The sequence below is a fragment of the Dipodomys merriami genome, unplaced genomic scaffold, assembly GCF_024711535.1.
Source record: "Dipodomys merriami isolate MVZ:Mamm:240054 unplaced genomic scaffold, mDipMer1.0.p SCAF_110, whole genome shotgun sequence".
Classification (NCBI taxonomy): domain Eukaryota; kingdom Metazoa; phylum Chordata; class Mammalia; order Rodentia; family Heteromyidae; genus Dipodomys; species Dipodomys merriami.
This window is the reverse complement of record NW_027202383.1, coordinates 1,170,820-1,193,915: the sequence shown is the minus strand read 5'-3', so window position 1 is coordinate 1,193,915 and position 23,096 is coordinate 1,170,820. Positions and strand designations below refer to the sequence as shown.

The window sequence follows — 23,096 nt, the reverse complement described above, 5'->3', positions numbered from 1 at the left end:
GCTTGAACTCAGCACCTGGGCGCTGTCCCTGAGCTTATTTTTGCTTAAGGCTAATGCTCCACAGCTCCACTTCTGGGTTTTTTGGGTAGCTAATTGGAAAGTCTCATGGACTTTCCTTCCCCAAGCTGGCTTTGAACTGTGATCCTCAGATTTCAGCCTCCTGAGCAACTAGGATTACAAGTGTGAGCCACCAGCACCCAGCTCCATGACATTCTTGTCTTCAGTTAACCTGCAAAAAGACAGAGTAGAGCTGTGTTCAAGTGGTAGAGCCCCAGCCTTGGGTCCTGACAAGTGGTAGAGCCCCAGCCTTGGGTCCTGAGTTGAAGCCCCTACTACCAGCACCGGGGAAAAAAAAGTCTTTTTCAATTATCCCTCTGGCAGAGTTCCTTCTCCAGCTCTGACAGACACTCATGTGGAAAACCCGCTTCTCCCGTCCTCCAACAGCACTCTACTCTGTTTCCCATCTTCCAGAATGTAGTGAGGGTTCATTTGAAATTGTTCCTTCCAGGGGCTGGGAAGGTGGCTCAGAGGTAGAGCGTTTGCCTTGCATGCATGAGGCCCTGGGTTCGATTCCTCAGCACCACATAAGCAAAAAGAAAAAAGCCGGAAGTGGCACTGGGGCTCAAGTGGTAGAGCGCTAGCCTTGAGCTGAAGAGCTGAGGGACAGTGCCCAGGCCCAGAGTTCAGGCCCCCCCCCCAAAAAAGAAATTGTTCCTTCCAGGCTAGGAAGCTGTTCAGTGGTAGAGTGCTTGCCCCTCATGCATGAGGCCCTGGGTTCAATTCCTCAGCACCATATAAAACAGAAAAAGCTGGAAGTGTTGCTGTGGCTCAAGTGGTAGAGCGCTAGCCTTGAGCTGAAGAGCTGAGGGACAGCGCCCAGGCCCAGAGTTCAAGCCCCACCACCTACAGAAAAAAAAAATTGTTCCTCCCTACCTTTCCTTAGCCTTGTTTTCTTTCATCGTAATTTATCAAGTAACAGATGCAAACAATGCACCTGACTCCTGTTTTGAAGTGGCTGCCCAAGATGTTTGAGCAATGACAACAGGCTGATTTATGCAACGTTCTCATTGTGATTCCATCCCCCATTTTGTTTAAACAGGGTGTGTCCTGCCCATGCTGGGGTGCGGGCTGCCAGCCTTGAGCGCCACCTGCCAGCTCTGAGTAAATATTGCACAGGGATTCTGCAGTTTATTCATTGTTCTTAGTGAGTAATGTTGACTCTCACATTTTTTCCACCTTTCATAGTAGTGAAACCAGATGCAAAAATGTAGATACTTTGGGGGGGAAAAGACAAGTATTATCTGGGATCTTGCTGATCAAACGTATCAGCACTAAAGAGTAGCACCTCATCCTCTCAAGTTACCATTGAGTATTAACAGGAGGAGCTTGGCTTCCTCATGTTTCCTGTCTCTCTTGTCTCATCATAGCTGAATAGAACTGTCTTTTCACAACTAGTACCTTTGTACAATCAGTAATAACCAACATCTACCTAATCCATCCGTCCTGTCATGGCTGGCATTCGTGAATGCTGGAGCACTGTGGCGGCCCATCTGAGCAGGGTGGAGTAGGATGAGGATGTAGGATGGTTCATGAAGACCCACTCCAATGGGGCTCCAGGCAGGGTGAGGCGCTACACAATTACAGGAAGGCTGGCCACAGCTGTGGTAGGGAAGGGACCGGATGGGACTGGAGCCATTTCCAATTGCCAGGCCAGCTCTGCTCAGCGACCTGAAAATATCATCAGCCGTGGTTCTCTCCTAATGTTCTTTTCTTCTTTTTTCCTTCCTTCCTTCCTTCCTTCCTTCCTTCCTCTTTTCTTTCTTTCCTTCCTTTTTTTTTTTTTTTTTGTGCCACTCCTGGGGATTGAACTCAGGACCTGGACGCAGCCTCTGAACTTTTGTGCTCAAGCTTCATACTCTACCACTTGAGCCACAGCTCTACTTCCAGCTTTTTGGTGGTTAATTAGGGATAAGAGTCCCAGGGACTTTCCCGCCCTAGTGTAGCTAGGATTTCAGGCCTGAGCCACTGGTACCTGGCCCAAAGTTTTTCTTGATTAAAAGCAAGCCTGAGTTGAAGCTATAGTTTAGAGGTAGAGTACTTCCTCTGGGTTAAATTCCCAGCATGAAGAGGGGAAGGAAAGGGGTGTGTCTCTTTTCTTTCTGTTTGTTTGTTTTTGTTTTTTGTTGTTGTTGGTGGTGGTGGGGCTTGAACTCTGGGCCTGGGTGCTGTCCCTCAGCTCTTCAGCTCAAGGCCAGCGCTCTACCGCTTGAGCCAAGAGCCACTTCCAGTTTTCTGGTGGTTTATTGGAGATAAGCGTCTCACAGACTTTCCTGCCTGGGGTGGCTTGACCCGAGATCCACAGATCTCGGCCTCTTGAGTAGCTAGGATTACAGGCATGAGAACAAAGAGGCTCAGGGACAGTGATCAGGCCCTGAGTTCAAGCCCCATGACTGACAAAAAAAAAAAAAAGAAGAAGTTTTTTAGCTGCCAGAGTCTTTCCTTAGGAAAACAAACTTTCCAAGAGTCCTGGAGCTTCACTAACGGTCTAGGAGCAGAGCTTATTTTTCTCCAGACATGGTTTTGGGATCTCAGTCATGTGGGAAAAGCTCAAGTTCCTCTGCTTAGTGTGGGGTGATTCTCATAAAACGCAGCCTGGGTTTTTAGCGTATTTGGCAGGAGCCAGGCATACGGATGTAGCTGGCGGAGAGGCACTCGGAGCAGGAAGGACTCAGGCTTTGGCTTGGGTCCCACTAAGCAGAGCTAGGCAGACAAGTCTGAGGAGTCAGGGCCGGAACCCAGAGCGGCCTTAGAAGGCCAGCACAGGGAGCAGTGGGTATAGTTAAACTCTGAGTCATGTGACTGGACTGGACTGGAGCAGAAAACATGTTTTCCTTTAAATGATTAAACTTAGTTGAACTTAGTTCAAGAAAATTTTCTTTTCCACTGAATTTTTTTTTTCAGGCTTAAAGGGTTTTCAGATGTGATTTGTTTTCTTAAAGTGCAAACTGCTATCATTAGCTTCCAGACTAGACACATCTGTGGACTTGGAACACCCAATAGCAGCAAATAATGGATCTGGCCCATTGCCCGCAACTGCCTGGTTAAGAATATGGGCAGGGGTGGGGTGGGGATACAGATGCTTTCTTCTTTTCCCACTTTTTCTTTTGGTGCTGGTACTAGGGCTTGAACTCAAGGCCTCAGCTCTCGCTTGGCTTTTTCTTCTGCTTCTGGTGATCTCCCACTTGAGTCACACCTCTACTTCCGTCTTTTTGCTGGTTAATTGGAGATAAGAGTCTCCCAGACTTTTCTATCTGGGGCTGGCTTTGAACTTAGATCTCAGATCTTAGCTTCCTGAGTAGCTAGGATTCCAGACAAGAGCCACTGGGGCAAAGCTTTCTTAATTCTCTTGATACATGAAAATAATTGGACGTGGATTTGAGCCATTTGTTGGGTGTGAAGTTTGTTTTTTTTTTTTTTTTTTTTTTTTTGGGTCCAGTCGTGGGCCTGAATTCTGGGCCTGGCGCTGTCCCTCAGCTCTTCAGCTGAAGGCTAGCGGTCTACCATTTGAGCCACAGTGCCACTTCCGGCTTTTTTCTTTTTGCTTATGTGGTGCTGAGGAATCGAACCCAGGGCCTCATGCATGCAAGGCAAGCGCTCTACCACTGAGCCACCTTCCCAGCCCTGAAGTTTGTTTTTATCTCACAGATACATTGTACTCATGCCACCCAGTGGATGGTAGTCCTTAGGAGGCTCCCCCAATGCTCCTGGTGGCCATCTGACAAAGTTTGCTGTAACTGACCTTTATGCAGACTGACTGAGTTTGATCTCGTGTACCCATGAGGGCTGGTTCACGACCACCTCGGGCAGGGACTTGAACCTTCCCAGGCCACACCTTTTGTCAGCACTCCTGTCAACTAAAGGATGTGCGGAGTTCAGACCTGGGCCAGGTGGACCTCCGCAGTTGTACCTGGGCACGGCAGGACTTCAGGGCATCCGGACACCTTCAGCAGCCGTCTGAAGCAAGCAGGCTCCACAGTCCACCAGGAAAAGGTCTGACTCGGGGGTCAGTCTATAATGTCCGTTTCCGAAGCCGCACAGTAATGGCTGGGGAAGGTGCGCCCACATTCCATTTCACAACAGTCTGAACCAGAGTCAGGGTCAAAGCCAAGATCATCCTCAAGGTCATCCTCCCGATGGTCCCACCGCCCCGCCTGGAAAAGGAGTGCTGGTTTTTGGTGTTGTTTTTCCAATCATGGGCCTTGAACTCGGGGTCCTTGGGAGCCAGCCTGCAGGTGTTGGGGTACAGGCGGACACTCCCCTAACATGCTCCCACCCCACCTTCGGTCAGGGTGGCTCCTAAGTCTGGGAACCCCGGGAAGGGGGCGGCAGGTCATCCGGGGCGTGGGACCAGCCCACCGGTGTGGGGGAGCAAAAGCCGGCGTGGGCCGGCCTCGGAGGGGGGCGGGCCGGCCGCGGGGAGGGGGCGGGCCGGCCGCGGGGAGGGGTCGGGGAAGGAGGCGGTGTCCGCGGTGCCCGGCTCCAGGGTGCAGCCCCCCCTACTCCCAGTGGGTGGGGCTCCCAGAACGCCCGCCCCTTCCCCCCTCCCCCTCGGATCCCTTCCCCCTCCCCCTACCTTGCGGCCTTCCCTACTACCCACCCCCCAACGGCCCCCTGCCCCGCTGCTGCGCGCCCACGGCGCCCCCATCCGGAGCCCCCCCCGTGCCGCCTCGGCTCCGCCCCTCGCAGCCCCCCAACTCCGGCCTGGGACGCGCCCCCTCGAGCCCCGCAGTCTCCGTGGCCTCTTCTCGTGGCTCCCCCCCGCCCCCAGCGGCCCCCTCCCCGCCGCGCCCCCCCCCCGGCGGTCCCCCTTCCCCTCCCCGCCCCGCCCCGCCGGCCCGCGGGCTCCGGGTCGGGAGCGCGCGCCATGGGCAGCGGGAGCAGCCGGAGCGGCCGAGCCCTGCGGCGGCGGCGCGGCCCCGACGGCCCCCCGGCGGGTGCGGACCACGCAGCAGCGGCGGTGGCGGCGGGAGGGCCCGGGCCGCGGGGGCCCCCGGGAGCGGGGCGGGCCGCCGGGACCGCGGAGGCCGCGGCGGGCGGCGATCCGGGCCCCGCGGCGCCCCCCGATGGCCGGGCCGAGACCCTGCGCCTGCTGGACCAGCTGCTGGCCGAGTCCGAGGCCTGGGGCCCCCCGGAGCCCGGCCCGCGCCGCCCGGCCCGCGAGCGCCCCGCCGACCGCGCGGTGAGTGTGGGCGCCGGGGCTCGCGCCGCGCACCCCGACTCCGTCCCTGCCACCCCCGCACCCCGACTCCGTCCCTGCCACCCCCGCACCCCGACTCCGTCCCTGCCACCCCCCCGCACCCCGACTCCGTCCCTGCCACCCCCCCCGCACCCCGACTCCGTCCCTGCCACCCCCCCGCACCTCGACTCCGTCCCTGCCACCCCCCGCACCCCGACTCCGTCCCTGCCACCCCCCGCACCCCGACTCCGTCCCTGCCACCCCCGCACCCCGACTCCGTCCCTTCCACCCCTCCCCCCGCACCCGACTCCACCCCACTCCCCGCGGTCGGGCCGCACCCCGACTCGGTCCCGCATCCTCGCTCCTCTGCCCGCATCCTCGCTCCTCCGCCGTCTCTGTCCCTGCAGCCCTGCGTTTCCTCTCCCCGCTCCGGTGAGGCCCGGCCTCCCCTTTGGGGTGACGGCGGGGCCGAGCCCCTGGGTGGGAGCGGTGGTCTGGGCGTCCTGGCAGCCGGGCGCAGGCTGGGTGGGGGGAGTCGGGCGATGCCGGGCGGCTGGGGCCGGGCGATGGGGGGCGGCGATCTCGGGGGCCGGGCTGGGCGCCCTCTGCCCCGGCCCCCTGGGGGACACGGGGAGGCCGGGGTAAGTGGGTGACCGCCGCCAGTGTGGGAGCGGCCTGCGGCGCTGGGCCGGGCCGCGGGGGGGGGGGGTCGCAGCCCCTCCCTGGCCCACGCCCCAGGCCCTGGGAGAGGAAGCAGAGCGGCCAGGCGCCGTTACACAACCCGATTCCTGCGGCTGCTTCAGCTCCTTATGTAAAGACTTCCAGAAGGGTCCAGAGCCTGACCCAAACTGCAAGAATGGGCTTCCCAAAGCCCTGTCTAGGGGGACCCCTTGGCCGGCCCTGTCTTGGGGGACCCCTTGGTCAGTCCTGTCTTGGGGGGAACCCCTTGGCCGTCCCTGTCTTGGGGGGGAACCTGTCTCGGGGGACCCCTTGGCCGCACTCACCTGCCACCCTCCCTAAACAAGCCCTGGTGAAGACGGGCAGGCAGAGCCAAATGGCCCTGGAAGCTCAGGTAATCCTAGCTACTCAGGAGGCTGAGGTCTGAGGTTCCAAGCCAGCCCAGCAAGGAAGTCTGTGAGACTTTTTTTTTTTAATTGTTGGTCGTGGGGCTTGTTGGGCGCTGTCCCTCAGCTCTTCAGCTCAAGGCAAGTGCTCTACCACTTGAGCCACAGTGCCACTTCTGGTTTTCTGGTGCTTTATTGGAGATCAGAGTCTCATGGACTTTCCTGCCCCGGCTGGCTTTGAACCATGATCCTCATATCTCAGCCTCCTGAGTAGCTAGGATTACAGGCGTGAGCCACCTGCGCCCTGTAGGCTGTGAGACTCTTTTAAAACTCCAAAGAACCACCAGAAAACCGGAAGTGGAGCTGGGGATGGATCATGGTTCAAAGCCAGCCCAGGCAGGAAAGGCCGTGAAACTCTCATCTCCAAAGAGCCACCAGAAAACCAGAAGTGGCACTGTGGTTCAAGTGTTTGAGTGCCCGCCTTGAGCTGCTGGTACTGTCCCTGATAGAGCTGAGGGACAGAGCCCAGGCCCAGAGTTCAAGCCCCATGACCTACCAAAACAATTAAAAAAAAAATCCACTTTGGATTTCCACGGCTTTGGATGAGGTTGGGCCAGGAGGGACAGGTGTTCCCGAAGGCATTGGAAAGCTCTTGGACCAAGGTTAGTGAGGAAAGGAAGGTGTGGCCTGGGTGGAGGTTTTTGTTGTTGTTGTTGTTTGGGGGCCTGAACTCTGGGCCTGGGTGCTGTCCCTCAGCTCTTCAGCTCAAGGCTAGCGCTCTACCCACTTGAGCCATAGCGCCACTTACGGCTTTTTTTCTTTTTGCTTATGTGGTGCTGAGGAATCGAACCCAGGGACTCATGCATGCAAGGCAAGCACTCTACCACTGAGCCACCTTCCCAGCCCCCTGAGGAGGTTTTTTACCTGTGTTCCAGACTCCATTACGTTTGCTATGTGTGGACATCAGGGCGTTTGGACTTTACTGTGAGGGTGTGGGGGTCTTTGAAGAGTCAGGGGCGGGAACTTGGTGTTGGAAGGTTTCACCTCGGCCCCTAAAGTCATCCAAGTGACCGAGGCCTGGACCCCAGCAGCGCGGAGCAGCGCAGGATGCGCTTAGGAAGTAAATAATCCTGGGGACTACCTTGTGGGAATCCCCTGTATTGTTTCTCAAATGAATGAATCCTAGAATTTACTTTATTGGAACTATCGAGGGAGCTCTGGGCCTAGTTGTTAGGACTGGCGATCTGTCTAGTCACTTCTAGTTTTCCAACAATGAGTGTGTGAGCGGAGCCGGGCCCGCACACTGGGAAGTTTCAGGATTTCCTTTTGCCGTCTATGCCTTTCATGCTTTCTATCTACCTGCCCATGGAGAATCACCAGATTGTTACCATCTCAATGAAAACCCAGGAGCCAGGCCCCGGTGGCTCTCACCTGTAATCCTATGTTATTCAGGAAGCTGAGATCTGAGGCTTGAGGTTCAAAGCCAGCCAGGGCAGGAAAGTCCATGAGACTCTTATCTCCAACAAACCACCAGGAAATGAAGTGGTGTTGTAGCTCAAAGTGGTAGAGTGCTAGCCTTGGATGAAAGAGCTCTGGGACAGCACCCAAGCCCTAAGTTCAAGCCCTATGGCTGACCAAAAATAAAATAAGGGCTGGGAAAGTGGCTCAGTGGTAGAGTGCTTGCCTTCCATGCTTGAGGCCCTGGGTTCAATTCCTCAGCACCACATAAGCAGAAAAAAAAGCCGGAAGTGGTGCTGTGGCTCAAGTGGTAGAGCACTAGCCTTGAGCTGAAGAGTGCCCAGGCCCAGAGTTCAAGCCCCGTGACCGGACCCCCCAAAAAAAAACAAAAACAAAAAGTAAAATAAATAAAACCCCAGGCAGTAGCTCCTAATTTTGTAATTTAACATTTAAAAGGAAAGTATGATGGGAATGGAGCTTATCTTTTTTTTTTCCATTTGCTTCCTGGTAGCTAATATTTTAATCAGCTCAGCAGATGTCTCGAACCCTTGTCCCAGCTTGAAGGTCAGGGTCAGCAGCCCGCTCTTCCGGCCTCTGCTCAGGGTGATGCGTAATCTCTGTTTAATATGCTCGTCCCCACATGGTCCTTACTGTGTGTTTTCCTGAGGTGTGTGTGTCACTGGTTTCAGGGGTGAAGGCAGAAGAAAGCAGGAGGCCGTGGCTCCAGCCCCAGTCTCGGTTTCTATGAAACGGGGTTACCCCTCACTATCACTCAGAAGCGCTTCCGCCGTGGGAAAGGCCCTCCGGAGCCCGAGAGCTCTTCCTTCAGAACATCCGAAGAGCCAGCGCTTTGTACACCAGCCCTTCCTTAGCCAAGCCCATGTGTAGGGGCGGGGCCGGGCCAGGGAGCTGGCAGGGTGGAAGGGGTGCCCCAGCCCTCTCTCCTCATTCAGGGCTGTGGCAAGAACACACGCTTGCATGGCACGAAGGGGCTTTTGATTAGTGTGGGATACGATGAGTGGCAGTGTGGATGCCCACACCATGTTGGGAAGTGAGCGTTAGGAAACGGAGTCATGAGTATCAGGAAAGATCAAGCTGGCAAGAGGAGAGAAAGGAGCCGAGACCCAGAGCCCCGAGCAGGCGTCAGTCATGGCTGCAGAAGGGCTCCATGGAACACGGCGCAGGACCAGGGAGACAAAGAGCGGGGAGCGTGAGCAGTTTGGGGTTTTCATACATTCTGGGGGGAGACTCTTCTTTGGATTTTGGGCTTGAACTCTGGGCCTGGGCGCTGTCCCTCAGCTCTTCAGCTCAAGGTGAGCGCTCTACCACTTGAGCCACAGCACCACTTCTGGTTTTCTGGTGGTTAATTAGAGCTGAGTCTCACGGACTTTCCTGCCCGGGCTGGCTTTGAACTGTGATCCTCAGATCTCAGCCTCCTGAGTAGCCAGGATGACAGGCGGAGCCACCGGTGCCCACTTTCTTTGGAATTTCTTTGTCTTGTGGGAGATTTACTGTTCGAACTGTGCTGTTTGGGATTTATGGTACAAACTGTCCTATTTGGGGCTTTCTGTGTGTGGGGAGGCGCTGCGGGGCTGCGCTTTCGATGAGGTCGGGTGAGGTTTTCCTGAGGCCCAGGAGGCCCCCAGGGGAGGGTGTCAGTGGGCCACGGGAGCACCATGGAGTTCTAAGGACAAAGCCAGATTCCCATCAGTGGGCCCAGGAAGGGATGTGCCAGGCAGCACATGCGTCCCCGCATGCCAGCAGAGGAGGGAGACCTCCCAGCCCGCACAGCATCGGAAGAGCTGCGCAGCCGTGGAAGGACGGAGCGGGCCTCGCGGAGGAACCGCGTGCAGGGAATGCAGCGCAAAAGAGCACAGAGTTGGGGTCAGTGTGTCTGGAAGCCCGAGACACAGGTTTGGGTTATGGTCCTTTTTTCAGGCTAAGATGCTGAACTGTAGATAGTGGGGAGCTGGTGGAAGTTTTCTGTGCCTTATTATTATTATTGTTATTATTATCTTGCCAGTCCTGGGACTTGAACTCAGGACCTGGGCACTCTCCCTGAGCCTCTTTTTGCTAAAGTCTAGCTAGCACTCTGCTACTTGAGCCACAGCACCACTTCAGGCTTTTTCTGTGTATGTGGTGCTGAGGAACTGAACTCAGGGCTTCACGCTTGCCAGGCAAGCGCTCTACCGCTGAGCTACCTTCCCAGGCTTGTGCCTTCTTCTTTTTTTTTTGGGTCCGGTCGTGGAGCCTGAACTCTGGGCCTGGGCGCTGTCCCTCAGCTCTTCAGCTCAAGGCTAGTGCTCTACCACTTGAGCCAAAGCACCACTTCCGGCATTTTTCTTTTTACTTATGTGGTGCTGAGGAATCGAACCCAGGGCCTCATGCGTGCGAGGCAAGCACTCTACCTCTAAGCCACCCTCCCAGCCCCCTTCAGTTTTCTTTCTCTGTGGCTCTGGAAGCTTCTCCCTCAATCATCATTCTCACCAACAGACAGGGCATTGGCCTGGCAGGCACACGGCAGGCCGCGTCTCCAGAGCCACTTTGGGAAAAGCCCCATTCCCCAGCAATGTCCACCTCCTCTGGCCTGAAGCTTGAAGCAGGGCTTCCCAGAGGACTGACTGCTGGGCAGGGCAAGCAGCGCCCTCTGGTGGTGAGTAACAATAGACAGGCAAAATCCAGGAACTTGTGGAAGCTGAGAGATAAGATCATCATGCTGCGCTCTCTCTCCTGCACCTGTTCAGGTTTCCATACTAAAACCTTAGCTTCCTGCCAAACTTCAGAGGAAAGCCCAAGTGTGTCCACTGGGTGGAGCAGAAGGGTCTGCGGTTCCCAGTGTGTCATCATGCACTAATATCAACTCAAAGTGGAGCAAAGATCTCAACGTCAGACCTGAAACTTTGAAATTATTGCATGCGGGAGTAGGAGACGCACTAGAACTCACAGGCATAGGCAGAACGTTTTTGAAAAGGGTCCCAGGGGCACAGCAGAGAGGAGGGAGACTTCACAAATGGGATTACATCAAACTAAAACATTTCTGCACAGCAAAGGACATGGCTACCAAACCAGAAAGACAGCCAACAGACTGGGAGAATATATCTACCAGCAATACATCTGACAAAGGCCTATATCCAAAATGTACGAAGAGCTAAAGAAACAAACCCCTCTCAAAGCTAATAAGCCAATCACAAAATGGGAAAAGGAGCTAAGGAGAGACTTCGCAGAAGAGGTAATGGCAAAGAAACACATGAGGAAATGCTCAGCATCCGTGGCCATAAAGGAAATGCAAATCAAAACAACTCCGATTTTTATCTCACCTCATTTAGATTGGCCAGCATCCTGAATTCAAACAACAAATGTTGATGGGCATATGGAGAAAAAGGAACCCTACTGTGTGCTGCTGGTGGGAATGTAAACTAGTAGGAGCATTCTGGAGAACAGTCTGGAAGTTCTTCAAGAAACTAAACATAAGGGCTAGGAAGATGGCTCAGTGGTAGAGTGCTTGCCTTGCATGCATGAGGCTCTGGGTTCGATTCCTCAGCACCACATAAGCAAAAAAAAAAAAAAAACTAAACATAAGACCCAGCCATACCACTCCGGGCATCTACCCTGAGCAGCACAAGCCAGGACACTGTGAAGACACTTGCACACCCATGTTCATTGCTGCGCTATTTATTCACAACAGCCAAGTTGAAGAAACAGCCTGCACTGGATGAACGGATCCTAAAATGGTACCTAGACACAATGGCATTTTACACAGCCGTTAGAAAGAATAATATGTCATTTCAGGGAAATGGATGGATGTAGAACAAATCATGTTGGGCGCCTGTTTTCTCTCTTATGAAGAAGCTAGATCTAAAATACACTGGGATATGGTAAATTATACAGAACTCCAGGCATTCATACACAGACCAGAAGAGGATATTCTTAGAACACAAAGGCACAACATCTATGTGCATCTGATCATATAATACTCATGGAAATGCAGTTTTAAAAAGGGGGCTATGCTACTGATGCAGAGAGAGAAGCTGAACACAGAAGAGTTGTGTGAACTAGATGACTAGAATTTTAGGACACGGGCACCATCTTTAGTGTCCAAGGGGATCAGTAGGGACCCGGGGTAGGGGCGGGGAAGGAAGAGCACCACCAGGGCCATGGACAGCTTTGAGAGCCATGAGTTCCGTTGGCCTCGTCTGTGCTGTGGTTTAGTGGGCATGGGTTACACATTCGTTCGTGTACGTTCACAACTTACACACTGTGCTCTTAGTCATCTATTGTTTGCCCTATGTCTGTCACGTGACTGCATATATGCACATACACACAGTACTGTTTAAAGTGGAGCATTCCGATTGCGCACAGTGGCTCACACCTGTAATCCAAGCTATAAGAGAGATCAGGCGAGCCGGGCGCTGGTGGCTCACGCCTGTAATCCTAGCTACTCAGGAGGCTGAGATCTGAGGATCGCGGTTCAAAGCCAGCCCGGGCAGGAGAGACCGTGAGACTCCTATCTCCAATAAACCACCAGAAAACCAGAAGTGGCGCTGTAGCTCAAGTGGTAGAGTGCTCGCCTTGAGCTGAACAGCTGAGGGACAGCGCCCAGGCCCAGAGTTCAAGCCCCACGACCGACAAAAAAAAAAAAAGAGATCAGGCGGACAGTGGTTCGAATTCAACCAACCTCTGGCAGAAAGTTCATTGAGACTTATCTCCTGGTCCCAACACTCATGTTCCTGGTTAATTCTGTAAGGCTTTTGCAGCCCAAGTCCATGTTAAAAAAATCTTGGAGCCGGGCACTGGTGGCTCACGCCTGTAATCCTAGCTACTCAGGAGGCTGAGATCTGAGGATCGTGGTTCAAAGCCAGCCCAGGCAGGAGAGACCGTGAGACTCCTATCTCCAATAAACCACCAGAAAACCGGAAGTGGCGCTGTAGCTCAAGTGGTAGAGCGCTCGCCTTGAGCTGAAGAGCTGAGGGACAGCGCTCAGGCCCAGAGTTCAAGCCCCACGACCGACAAAAAACAATCTTGGGGTTGGAGGAGTGGCTCAGGGGGTAGAGAACCAGCCAGCAAAAGCATCAGAGTCCAAGTTCAAGTCCTGGTCTCAGAAAAAAAATCTTTTAAAAGTGTGTGTGTGTGTGTGTGTGTGTGTGTGTGTCTGTCTGTCTGTCTGTATTGAACGCAGAGCCTCTCTTTTGCTTGGCTTTTTCACTCAGTCAGTGTTCTACCACTTGAACCATATTGCCTCTTCTGGCTTTTTGCTGGTTAACTGTAGATAAGAGTCTTTCTGCTTTGTCTGCCAGGGCAGGCTTTCAACTTCCTTCCTCAGATCTGCCTCCTGAGTAGCTAGGATTAAAGCACAAGCCCCTGACCCCGGCCTCCAGTCTTTCTTATACTGGGCAGCACTAGGGGTTGAACCCAGTCCACCTGCTTGCAAGGCGAGCACGTTGCCACCGGAGTTCCATCCTCAGCCCCTGCTCATTTCTTTGGTTTGTTCTCATACCTGGTAAATACTTAGGATGAAAACTCTGAGTGCAAACCGACTTCTCACAGGTCCTTGGAGCCCAGGAGGTTTGGATGACAGGTGTGAGCCACAAGCTCCTGGCTTCATGTCTTTCCTTTCTTTTCCTTCCTTTTTCTTTCTTCTTTTTCTTCCTCATTCTCTCTCTTTTCCTTCCTTCCTTCCTTCCTATTAAGTAGTTGTACAAAGGGGGTTACGGTTTGATTAAGTCAGGATGTTTTTCTTTTTTTTTTTCCTTTTGCTAGTCCTTGGGCTTGAACTGAGAGTCTGGGTGCTGTCCCTGAGCAATTTTGATCAAGGCTAGTGCTCTACCATTTGAGCCACAGCTCCACTTCTGGCTGTGTGTGTGTGTGTGTGTGTGTGTGTGTGTGTGTGTGTGTGTGTGTGTGTGTGTGTGTGTGTGTGTGTGTGTGTGTGTGTGTGTGTGTGTGGTTAATCAGAGATAAATGTTTCATGGACTTTCATCCTGGAGCTGACTTTGAACTGCAGTCCTCAGATCTGTCTCTTCAGTAGCTAGGATTACAGGCATGAGCCACTGGTGCCAGCTATCTTGGTATCTTTTTGCCTGTGATGGCCTCAAACCTCCCTATTCTGCCTCCCTAGTAGTTGGGATTACAGGTGTGAACACTGTGTCCCAGCCTACTGATAATCTTTGGATGCCTTTTCTTTGTTTTCAAGGGGTCTCCAGAACAGAAGGCTGAAGACCACCCTGAAGGCACCCAGGCCTCTGAGTAAGTTCAGGGAGGGTGTGTGGCCCGAAGCTTCCCGAGCCTTCTGCTCCCCACGGTGCTCAGGGGCAGCCCCCCCTCCCCCCAGTAAGTTCAGGGAGGGTGTGGCCAAAGCCACCCGAGCCTTCTGCTCCCCACGTTGCTCAGGGGCAGCCCCCCCCTCTGAGCAAGCTCATGACCTGTGGATTCTCAAGTGTCCTGCTATGCACAGCGGCTTCTTCCACAAAGACTACCCTTGTTCCTAAGGAGCTCACAGCTCTGAGGTGACAGTCCCACCCCACCCCATCACAGCCCTTGGAGAGTGTGCCACCAAGAGGCAGAGATCAGGCAGATAGAGGCAAAAAGTTAGAGACTGCATCTTAACAGACAAGCACCGTGTGGTGGCATTCTCTGCAAGCAAAAAACAAATGAGGGCTGGGAAGGTGGCTCAGTGGCAGAGTGCTTGCCTAGCATATATGAAACCCTGGGGTTTGGTTCCTCAGCACCACATAAGCAGAAAAAGCCAGAAGTGGCGCTGTGGCTCAAATGGTAGAGTGCTAGCCTTGAGCAAGAAGAAGCTCAGGGACAGTGCCTAGGCCCTGAGTTCAAGCCCTAAGTCTGGCAACAACAACAACAAAAACCCAAGGAATGAAAGGAAGGAAGGATCTGGGTGCTGGTGGCTCACACCCATTATCTTAAATACTCAAGAGGCTGAGATCTGAGGATCAACATCTGAAGCCAGCCTTGGCAGAAAAATGCAACAGAATCTTTTTTTTTTTGTGGAGACGGGTTGGTGGTGGGGCCTGAACTCTGGGCCTGGGCGCTGTCCCTCAGCTCTTCAGCTCAAGGCTAGCACTCTACCACTTGAGGCACAGCACCACTTCCGGCGGTTTTTTTTTGTTTTTTTTGTTTTTGTCGGTCGTGGGGCTTGAACTCTGGGCCTGGGCATTGTCCCTCAGCTCTTCAGCTCAAGGCGAGTGCTCTACCACTTGAGCTACAGCGCCACTTCTGGTTTTCTGGTGGTTTATTGGAGATAGGAGTTTCACGGATTATAGGCGTGAGCCACCAGCGCCCGGCCTGGCGTTTTTTTTCTTTTTGCTTATGTGGTGCTAAGGAATCGAACCCAGGGCCTCATGCATGCAAGGCAAGCGCTCAACCACTGAACCACCTTCCCAGCCCCAACAACAGAATCTTATCTCCAATTAACCATTCAAAAACTAGAAGTAGCCAGGTGCTGGTGGTTCACGGCTATAATCCTAGCTACTCAGGAGGCTGAGATCTGTCAGGAGGCTGAGATCTGAGAATCATGGTCCAAAGCCAGCCCAGGAAGGAAAGTCCATGAGACTCTTTTTTTTTTTTGGTCCGGTCGTGGGGCCTGAACTCTGGGCCTGGGCGCTGTCCCTCAGCTCTTCAGCTCAAGGCTAGCACTCTACCACTTGAGCCACAGTGCCACTTCTGGCTTTTTTCTTTTTTTTTGCTTATGTGGGGCTGAGGAATGGAACCCAGGGCATCGAGCATGCAATGCAAGCGCTCTACCACTGAGCCACCTTCCCAGCCCCTCCATGAGACTCTTATCTCCAATAAACCACCAGAAAATCGGGAGTGGTGCTATAGCCAAATGGTAGAACACTAGCCTTGAGCTGAAGAGCTCAGGGACAGTGCTCAGGCCCTGAATTCAAGCCCCATAATGGACAAAAAACAAAAATCCAGTTCAAATATGTCCTCTTTTCCCGCCCCCATCTCCTCCTCCCCCCCAGCATACCCAAGCCCCACCTATTGGGACTCTGCTACCCCTTGGCACCCGGCCTTGCCCCTCCTCCTCCTAAGCCTCAGGATGGGAGAGGCAAGGGTCCATCTCTGGTCCCTCCCAGGGCCAGGCTTGTGGTGCCAGGCACCTGCACAGCTGCAGAGATGCTGGTAGAAAGAAACAATGTAATATAAGCCTATGTGGGACCTGCACCCCAGGCCTGGGAGGAGGGGGGGAGGAGGGAAGAGGGGAGGGCGGAGGGGAGGGCGGGGCCTTGCTGGAGGAAGTGCTGCTCTGCTGAGTGCTTCCGATTAGGCTGGAGTGTGTGTGTGTGTGTGTGTGTGTGTGTGTGTGTGTGTGTGTGTGTGTGTGTGTGTGTGTGTGTGTCTGTCTGTCTGTCTGTCTGTCTGTCTGTCTGTCTGTCTGTCTGTCTGTCTATTAGTCCTGGGAGTTGAACTCAGGGCCTGGGCACTGCCCCTGAGCTTCTGGGCTCAAGGCTAGCGCTCTACCACTTGAGCCACAGCGCCACCTCCTGTCTGAAGTCTTGGATTGTGTAGCAGAAGGCAAGTGGATGATGTGAGCCCGGCCCCAGGCTTGTTCTGCAGCTGTGCATAGTGCAGCCTGTGAAATGGGAGGGAGGGAGATGGGGTCCCTCCGCCTGCCTAATGAGTACATGGGGCAGGAGGGCCCATGGCCAGAGGACCGGTACATTCTAGACAATTCTACACCCAAAAGACTAGTACAGATGTGAGGTGTCTCCTCGCCTCATTTAGCATGTGGGTTTCTGCAGCCCAATTATAATTGGTTATATATTATAGCCAGCTTGTTCTCTCTGGGGAGGCATGTTCTCTTTCAGATTTCTTTTTCTTCGAAAGGTTTTCTTTTTATTTAAGCGTGCATGACTTTAGGAAACACTTCTGGAGTGAAATGGAGTGGACATTAGTTTAAATGAATTGTTTTTGATTCAGGAATGAGGTAACTTTATTTTGTTTTTTAATTTTTGTTGGTCATGGGCCTTAGCCAGGTGCCGGTGGCTCACGCCTGTCATCCTAGCTACTCAGGAGGCTGAGATCTGAGGATCACAGTTCAAAGCCAGCCCAGGCAGGAAAGTCTGTGAGACTCTTATCTCCAATAAAGCACTAGAAAACCGGAAGTTGTGCTGTGGCTCAAGTGGTAGAGCGCTCGCCTTGAGCTGAAGAGCTGAGGGACAGCGCCCAGGCCCAGTGTTCAAGCCCCAGGACCACCACCACCAACAACAAAAAATCCAGTGCTGGGCCTTAGCTCATCATCCTGTCCCCAAGTTCACACGGGAGCTCTGGTTTGTCCCGCCTCAGCCTGGCAGCTGCAGACCTGCCCCTGTCCCCACACGCGCACTGGGCTCCCACGCTACCCACCTGCCAGACTGCCACGCGGGGCACAAGCCCACACACCACAGATGCTCCGGAGTGTGAAGAGTCCCACAAGCCTCGGGTCACCGAGCGGTCGTCCTGTTCTGCCAGCAGCCTCAGTGACACCCAGAGGGCACTGGCCCGAGGGGGGAGGCACTGGCACGTGGACATGGGACTTCCGGTTCCCATGGCATAAGGCCCCATGTACATCCGTCCCACGTTGTTTGTGCCTCCAGTGAACTCAGGGCGAGGCTCCGGTCTCCAGAGAAGGCGGGGAGGCTGTGGAGGAGCAGATGACTGCGGTGCCTGGCAGCGCTTGGACCTGCCCTCAGATCTTTCCCTCCTCAGCTTCCCCCGCAGTAGGCCTTGGGTGGCGTGGGGGGAAGGCCGAGGCTGGCATATGCTGGGCTGCTGTAGGAATGCCATTTGAAGGTCCCGTTTCCTACCTGCAGGGCCCCAGCTGGCAGCCACAAGCAGCGGGAGGGACAGTCGGCCATCTGCTACGACCGTGCGGAGGAGGAGCTGATGGCCAGCATCGAGCGCGAGTACTGCGGCTGAGCTGCCCAGCCCGGGGCGCCGGCGAGTACTGCGGCTGAGCTGCCCAGCCCGGGGCGCGGGGGAGGCGGCCTTCCCCCTCCCCAGCCACCCTCAGCTGTGGCCGTGTCCGGATCTGACGGAGCGACCTTCCCAGGCTCCCAGTGAAGCATCCTGCACGTGGCCATGCGCGGCCCGTGGGCACGAGGCCTGCCAGCCTGTGGGTTGGTGATGCAGCAGGAGGGAAGGCCGCCTGCCCTGTGGCAGAGGTGTGGGCCCCTCATTCTGGGGGGCCCGGAGTGCTTCCCCACTCTCCGGGTGGGGCAGGGCCTCACTGAACCCTCTAGGCCCCTGTCCTAAAGCTTCTGGAAGGTTCTACGGTAGAGCTTACGGGGGGGGGGGTGAGGGAGGGAGGGTACCCTGAGTCTTTATGCTGACTTCTCAGTTAGCCTGGTGTACCCCAGTTCTCAAGGGGTGAGGCCAGCTGTAGCTCCTGCATTTCTACAGGCTCTCAGGCAGGAGGAGCTGCCGGTGGCCCTGCTGTAGTCTGAGATTTCAAGTCCTGAGCTGTGCACCTTGCGCTGCTCTCTCCCTGGCCCTGCTGGCACATGGTAGGAGGAGAGCCCCAGAGCCCAGAGCTTGTGGCATTGGCTACAAGCTATGGAATTAGCCTGCTGGGGTGTACAGAGCTGTCACTTTGCCTTTCTGGGCCTCAGTTTCCCTCCCTGGGAGGGAGATGCTTCCTGGGACCCCTGTGTCTTGCCTGCCCTGCTGAGGAGCCAGGTCTTCATGCAGCGCACTCTCCAGGGTCCCCTCAGCCCGCAGCCTGGCTAATGCCCATGGACCTTCCCCCTTGGTTCCTTGTTGATAGCTGATTTGCTAAGGGCCTTGTGAACACAGCTGCCTCCCGCTGGGAGGGCGTGGCCTGTGTGGGGCGGGGCTCCCCCCAGCAGCTGGCCGGCCACAGGGGGGGAGGCTGTCCACCAAGGGGTGCCAGGGTGCCTGGCAGCTTTTGCTGAAGCCAGAACAGGCCCCACTTATCTCATTCCCGCACCAACAGCGGCCTTCACAGCATCCTCCATTTCCCGAGACCTTGCCCAGGGGACCTCAGGACGAAGCCCAGCACATCTGTGGAACCAATGAGAAGACAGCGCCCCCGCCTGGCCTCAGACACAGGCCCTTGGCCATCCCAGCAGTCCAGCTCTGGCAGGGCCTTTCCCAACTGGACAAGAGTGCCTTTGATCCCCGTGCACCACGGGGGACACGGACTGTAGGCCGGAGCCCAGAGCCCTGGGGCCCAGCGCTTCCCAGAGCCAGGAGCTGCTCCTCACTGAGCCCCACACTTTCTTCCCAGAGACCAAACTCCTTTCCATGCAGGGACCAAAGTCCTTTCTGTTTTAGTAATATAAATAATACAAATCCTTATTTTTTTAAAAGAAAGGATCTCATCTCATAGAAATAAGATGTTATTGCAGATGAGCAGCCTTTGAACGGCAAGCTTATGTCACCGTTTTCTTAGACTAGGGAGTGTTCCATGGTTCCCAGGAAGAAAGATGGTAACACTGCATTTTCCTGTAGAAATCCAACAGTCTGAGAGCAGAGTGTTAAGAACAGTATGGGCTTGTCTGTGCCATGCCAGCGTGAACGCAGCGCCCGCAGCCTGCAGTCACAGCGCTGTTCTCTTTATTAAAAAAATTTTTTTGGCCTAAGTCTGGGACTTGCACTTGATATCTGACACTGCTGCTGAACCACCTGAGCCACGCCTCCAACCCTTGGTCTCCGGAATTCAGGAAAAGTGTCTTCCAGGAAGCAGGTCAAGAAAGCATGTGCTCTCTGGTCCTGCAGGACCTGGGGCGAGGTGGGGTCCGGGGAGGAAGTGGGGGGACTCTTGCTGAGCTGCCCACATGTTGGGAAGCGCGCCCTGCACAGCCTCTGCCCCGAGCCCAGTCGTGGGATCTGCACGAAGACGACGTGGCTACGGCAGAGCTAGAAAGAAGCTCATTCCAGGAGGCAGTGAGGACGCAGTACTGTGCGGGAAAGGAGGAGCATGGACACGGCGCCCTGGCGTTGTAGGAGACCCCAGAGATGCTCCCAAGGCCGGAATGGAGGAAACCTGCCCCTCTCCATCAGAAATGGGGACTCAGAGCCCCTCTGATCCACACTGCTGAGTCCCAGGGCTGTCTTTCCCTGGGTGCAGCTCAGGCCCTGCCTAGAGCCTCTCCCTCAGAACTTGCAGGGCATGGGTGTCCATTGCCCTATGCAGAACGTGTGTGTGTGTGTGTGTGTGTGTGTGTGTGTGTGTGTGTGTGTGTGTGTGTGTGTGTGTCCCTCAGTGTTCTCAGTCATCAGGTTTTTAAGTCACCGAAGGCCAAAGCCCTGGAGGACACCCCATAATCCGACCTTTCCTGGGAGTGGCCTGGACTTAAGGGATAATTCAGCCCTTTGGGTGAGAGGATAGCTGTTCTCTGGTGTGAACAAACCTCCAAGGAGGAGCTGCCTTTTCTCTGGGGTGTGGACCCCTGGTGGTGCTTTATGTCTACTGGAGGCGCACGGCATGTGACCCACACCCCAATGTGGCACCTCTAGGAGCCAGGGAAGAGTTACCACAGACGCCTGCGCTTCAGAGCCGACTGACCTCACAGGGCCTCTGATCAGCTCTCGGCTGACTCAATAGCGACCCCGTGTGGCCATGAATAACACTGACCTGGACCTCAGCTGAATCTGTGGGATACAGAGGTTAGAAAGCCCCAGGGAACCCACAGAGGCTGCAGCAGCATGGCCTGAAAGAACATGATGTGACACCTTGAGTAAGTGAGATCAGCAGTGGCAGGGTTTAGAGCTCTCTAAAACAGGCTGGCACCAGGCTAGGTTCTGTGCTCCTCGTACAACGGATGTGTAGAACACACCCAGTGGGCAGATCACCCCCAGCTGCCTGCCAGGAAGCAATGCCATCTGGATTCACCCCAACATCCCAGCAGAAAACCCCAACTCAGTATCCTGGGAACCAGAGACACGCACAACCAGGCCTCTATCCACAGCAAGAACCCAGGGTAACAGGGACCGGACTCCAGGCCATCCTCACCCCTCTCGCCAGACTCCCAGGCCCATGGCATTATTTCCCGTCCCCCAAGGTTAATGTGACGGGTGGCCCATTGGTCTCTGCACTGGGAAGCCTGTATGGAGGACCAAGAGGTGGGCAAGGAGGCGGCTGGCCCCGCATGGGGGAGAGCTGGTCTAGGCCTGTGGGAATGGCAGTGCCACGGGAGCCGTGTGCCTGGCCACACTCCGCTGGGTGCGACTCCTCTCAAGAGCCCTGAAGCTCCAGCCTGCTCCACAATCCACATTCCTTCAGGGACCCCGGGCGTGGCATCCCCGCACACGCGCTTGTGAGCTTTACTCAGTGTCACACAGGTTACTGGTCACCCAAGTGCGAGCTGAAGCCGCTGGGGTCCCCAAGTGCACAGATGCAGTGCCAGGATGCTAAAGCCTTAGGGCTTTAGCAAGAACACCCCATGGAAAAACTGCCTAGACCTCTCGAGTCACAGCTGTCCCCCACCCAGGGCCTCCCTGAGTGCCTCTTTCTCCAAGAACCCTTTTAGAGAGCCCAGCCTTAGCCTCCTAGTCACCAAGGGGGTGACAGCGCAGTGCTGACTAGTCCAGCTGCAGGCGTGGCGGGTGCTCAGGGGAAGGGGAACTCGGAGAGGAGAGGGGCAAAGGCCGGAGGCACACGATGCTGCACACCCATGCTTCTCTCTAGGACTCAAAGGAGTACAGAGGCTAGACACTGGCAGCTCACGCCTGTAATCCAAGCTACTCAGGAGGCTGAGATCTCAGGATCATGGTTGAAAGCCAGCCTGGGCAGGAAAGTCTGACTCATTTCCCATGAATCACTAAAACCCTGATCATGGAACTGTGGCTCAAAAAAGCTCAGGGACAGCACCCAGGCCCTGAGTTCAAGCCCCAGGACCAGCAGAAAGACAAATGAATAATAGATAAATGAGGACAGAGAGGTGGGCTGCTTCCGTATCTCTGCCCTGGGGACCCTGTGTGGCTCCTGCGTTCTTGGAGGAGACTTGACGAATGTTTGTGTCTTCCTATCTCAACTCTGGGTCAGGAGCTAGGATAATTCATCTCTGAATTTCTGACCCACCACAACAGTTCATTCAATGCATACTGGCTGGACGGATGGGACAGACAGGACGTAGGGAGGTGCCCAGATGTGTACAGTCAATATGCGGTCATACAGCTTACATTTATGATGGCAAATTAATTTGCAATAAACAACCTAAGGTCTATAACTGTTTTGTTTTTGTCAGTTGCGGGTCTTGAACTCAGGGCCTACGTGCTGTCCCCGAGCTCTTGTTCATGCCTAGCATTCTACCACTTTAAGCCACAGCTCTACTTCTAGTTTCCTGGTGGTTAACTGGAGGTAAGAGGCTCATGGACTTTCCTGCCTGGGCCGTCTTTGAACTGTGATCCTTTAGTAGGATTACAGGCGTGAGCCACCGGCCCGGGCTTACCAGCCACTGGAACCTCTAGTGTTGCAGGAGTGGAGGCAGTGGCCTGACACAGCTCTTCAGCGGCTGCGCCCCGGGGCCCAGCGGTGCCAGGTGAGGAGCAGAAGGGCTCTTCACGAGCGCTGCTTTGTGCTATTCTCTCTCCCTCGCCAGCACCACTGGCCGCATCTTGCTGCTTCGGAATCAGCTTTGCTCTCAGGCGGTTCCTCTTCAGGCTCAGCAGGAGCCGCACGGCAGGAGTAGTCTGTGTGCAGTGCCAGCTCTGGGAATCCTGGAGCCTCCAGGAACCTCCAGGAACTAGGGGGACAGTGACTTCCCCTCCACACACGGAGCTCCTGATGGAACAGGACGAGCTGCCTGGCTCTGTCCCAGGATGGGGCCCAACTGTTAGGAGGATGCCTCCAGTTCTTTTTCTAAAAATCCCTAACAAAGGGGACAGATTAAAAGCTAAGGAGCACAAAGTCACTACAAAACTTGGGGTCGGGCTGGGAAGGTGGCTCAGTGGTAGAGTGCTTGCCTTGCATGCATCAGGCCCTGGGTTCGATTCTTCAGCACCACATAAGCAGAAAAAAAGAGCCAGAAGTGGCGCTGTGGCTCAAGTGGTAGAGCGCTAACCTTGAGCTGAAGAGCTGAGGGACAGCGCCCAGGCCCAGAGTTTAGGCCCCACGACTGGACCCAAAAAAAAAATCTTGGGGTTACGCTGGGCACCAGTGGATCATACTTGTAATCCTAGCCACTCAGGGGGCTGATTTGAGGATCACAGTTCAAAGCCAGCCTGGGCAAGAAAGTCTGCGAGACTGTGCTCCAATAAACTACCAAAAGACAACTGGGGGGGGCATGGCTCAAGTGGTAGAGTGCTAGCCTTGAGCCCAAAAGCTCAAGGACCCGCGTTCAAGCCCCAGGACAAAAAAAGTGCTGGGTGCTGGTGGTTCA

The 23,096-nt window shown here is 54.9% G+C and overlaps 1 protein-coding gene across 1 annotated transcript; it reads left to right on the top strand.

Moving 5' to 3' along the window:
* Positions 1 to 4,924: 4,924 nt before the first annotated feature.
* Cys1 (cystin 1) lies at positions 4,925 to 18,034 on the top strand. Its single transcript, XM_070015253.1, has 3 exons — positions 4,925 to 5,239; positions 13,949 to 14,001; positions 17,565 to 18,034. The coding sequence occupies exons 1-3, from the start codon at positions 4,925 to 4,927 to the stop codon at positions 17,668 to 17,670; spliced, it is 474 nt and encodes a 157-aa protein (XP_069871354.1). The 3' UTR covers positions 17,671 to 18,034.
* Positions 18,035 to 23,096: the final 5,062 nt, after the last annotated feature.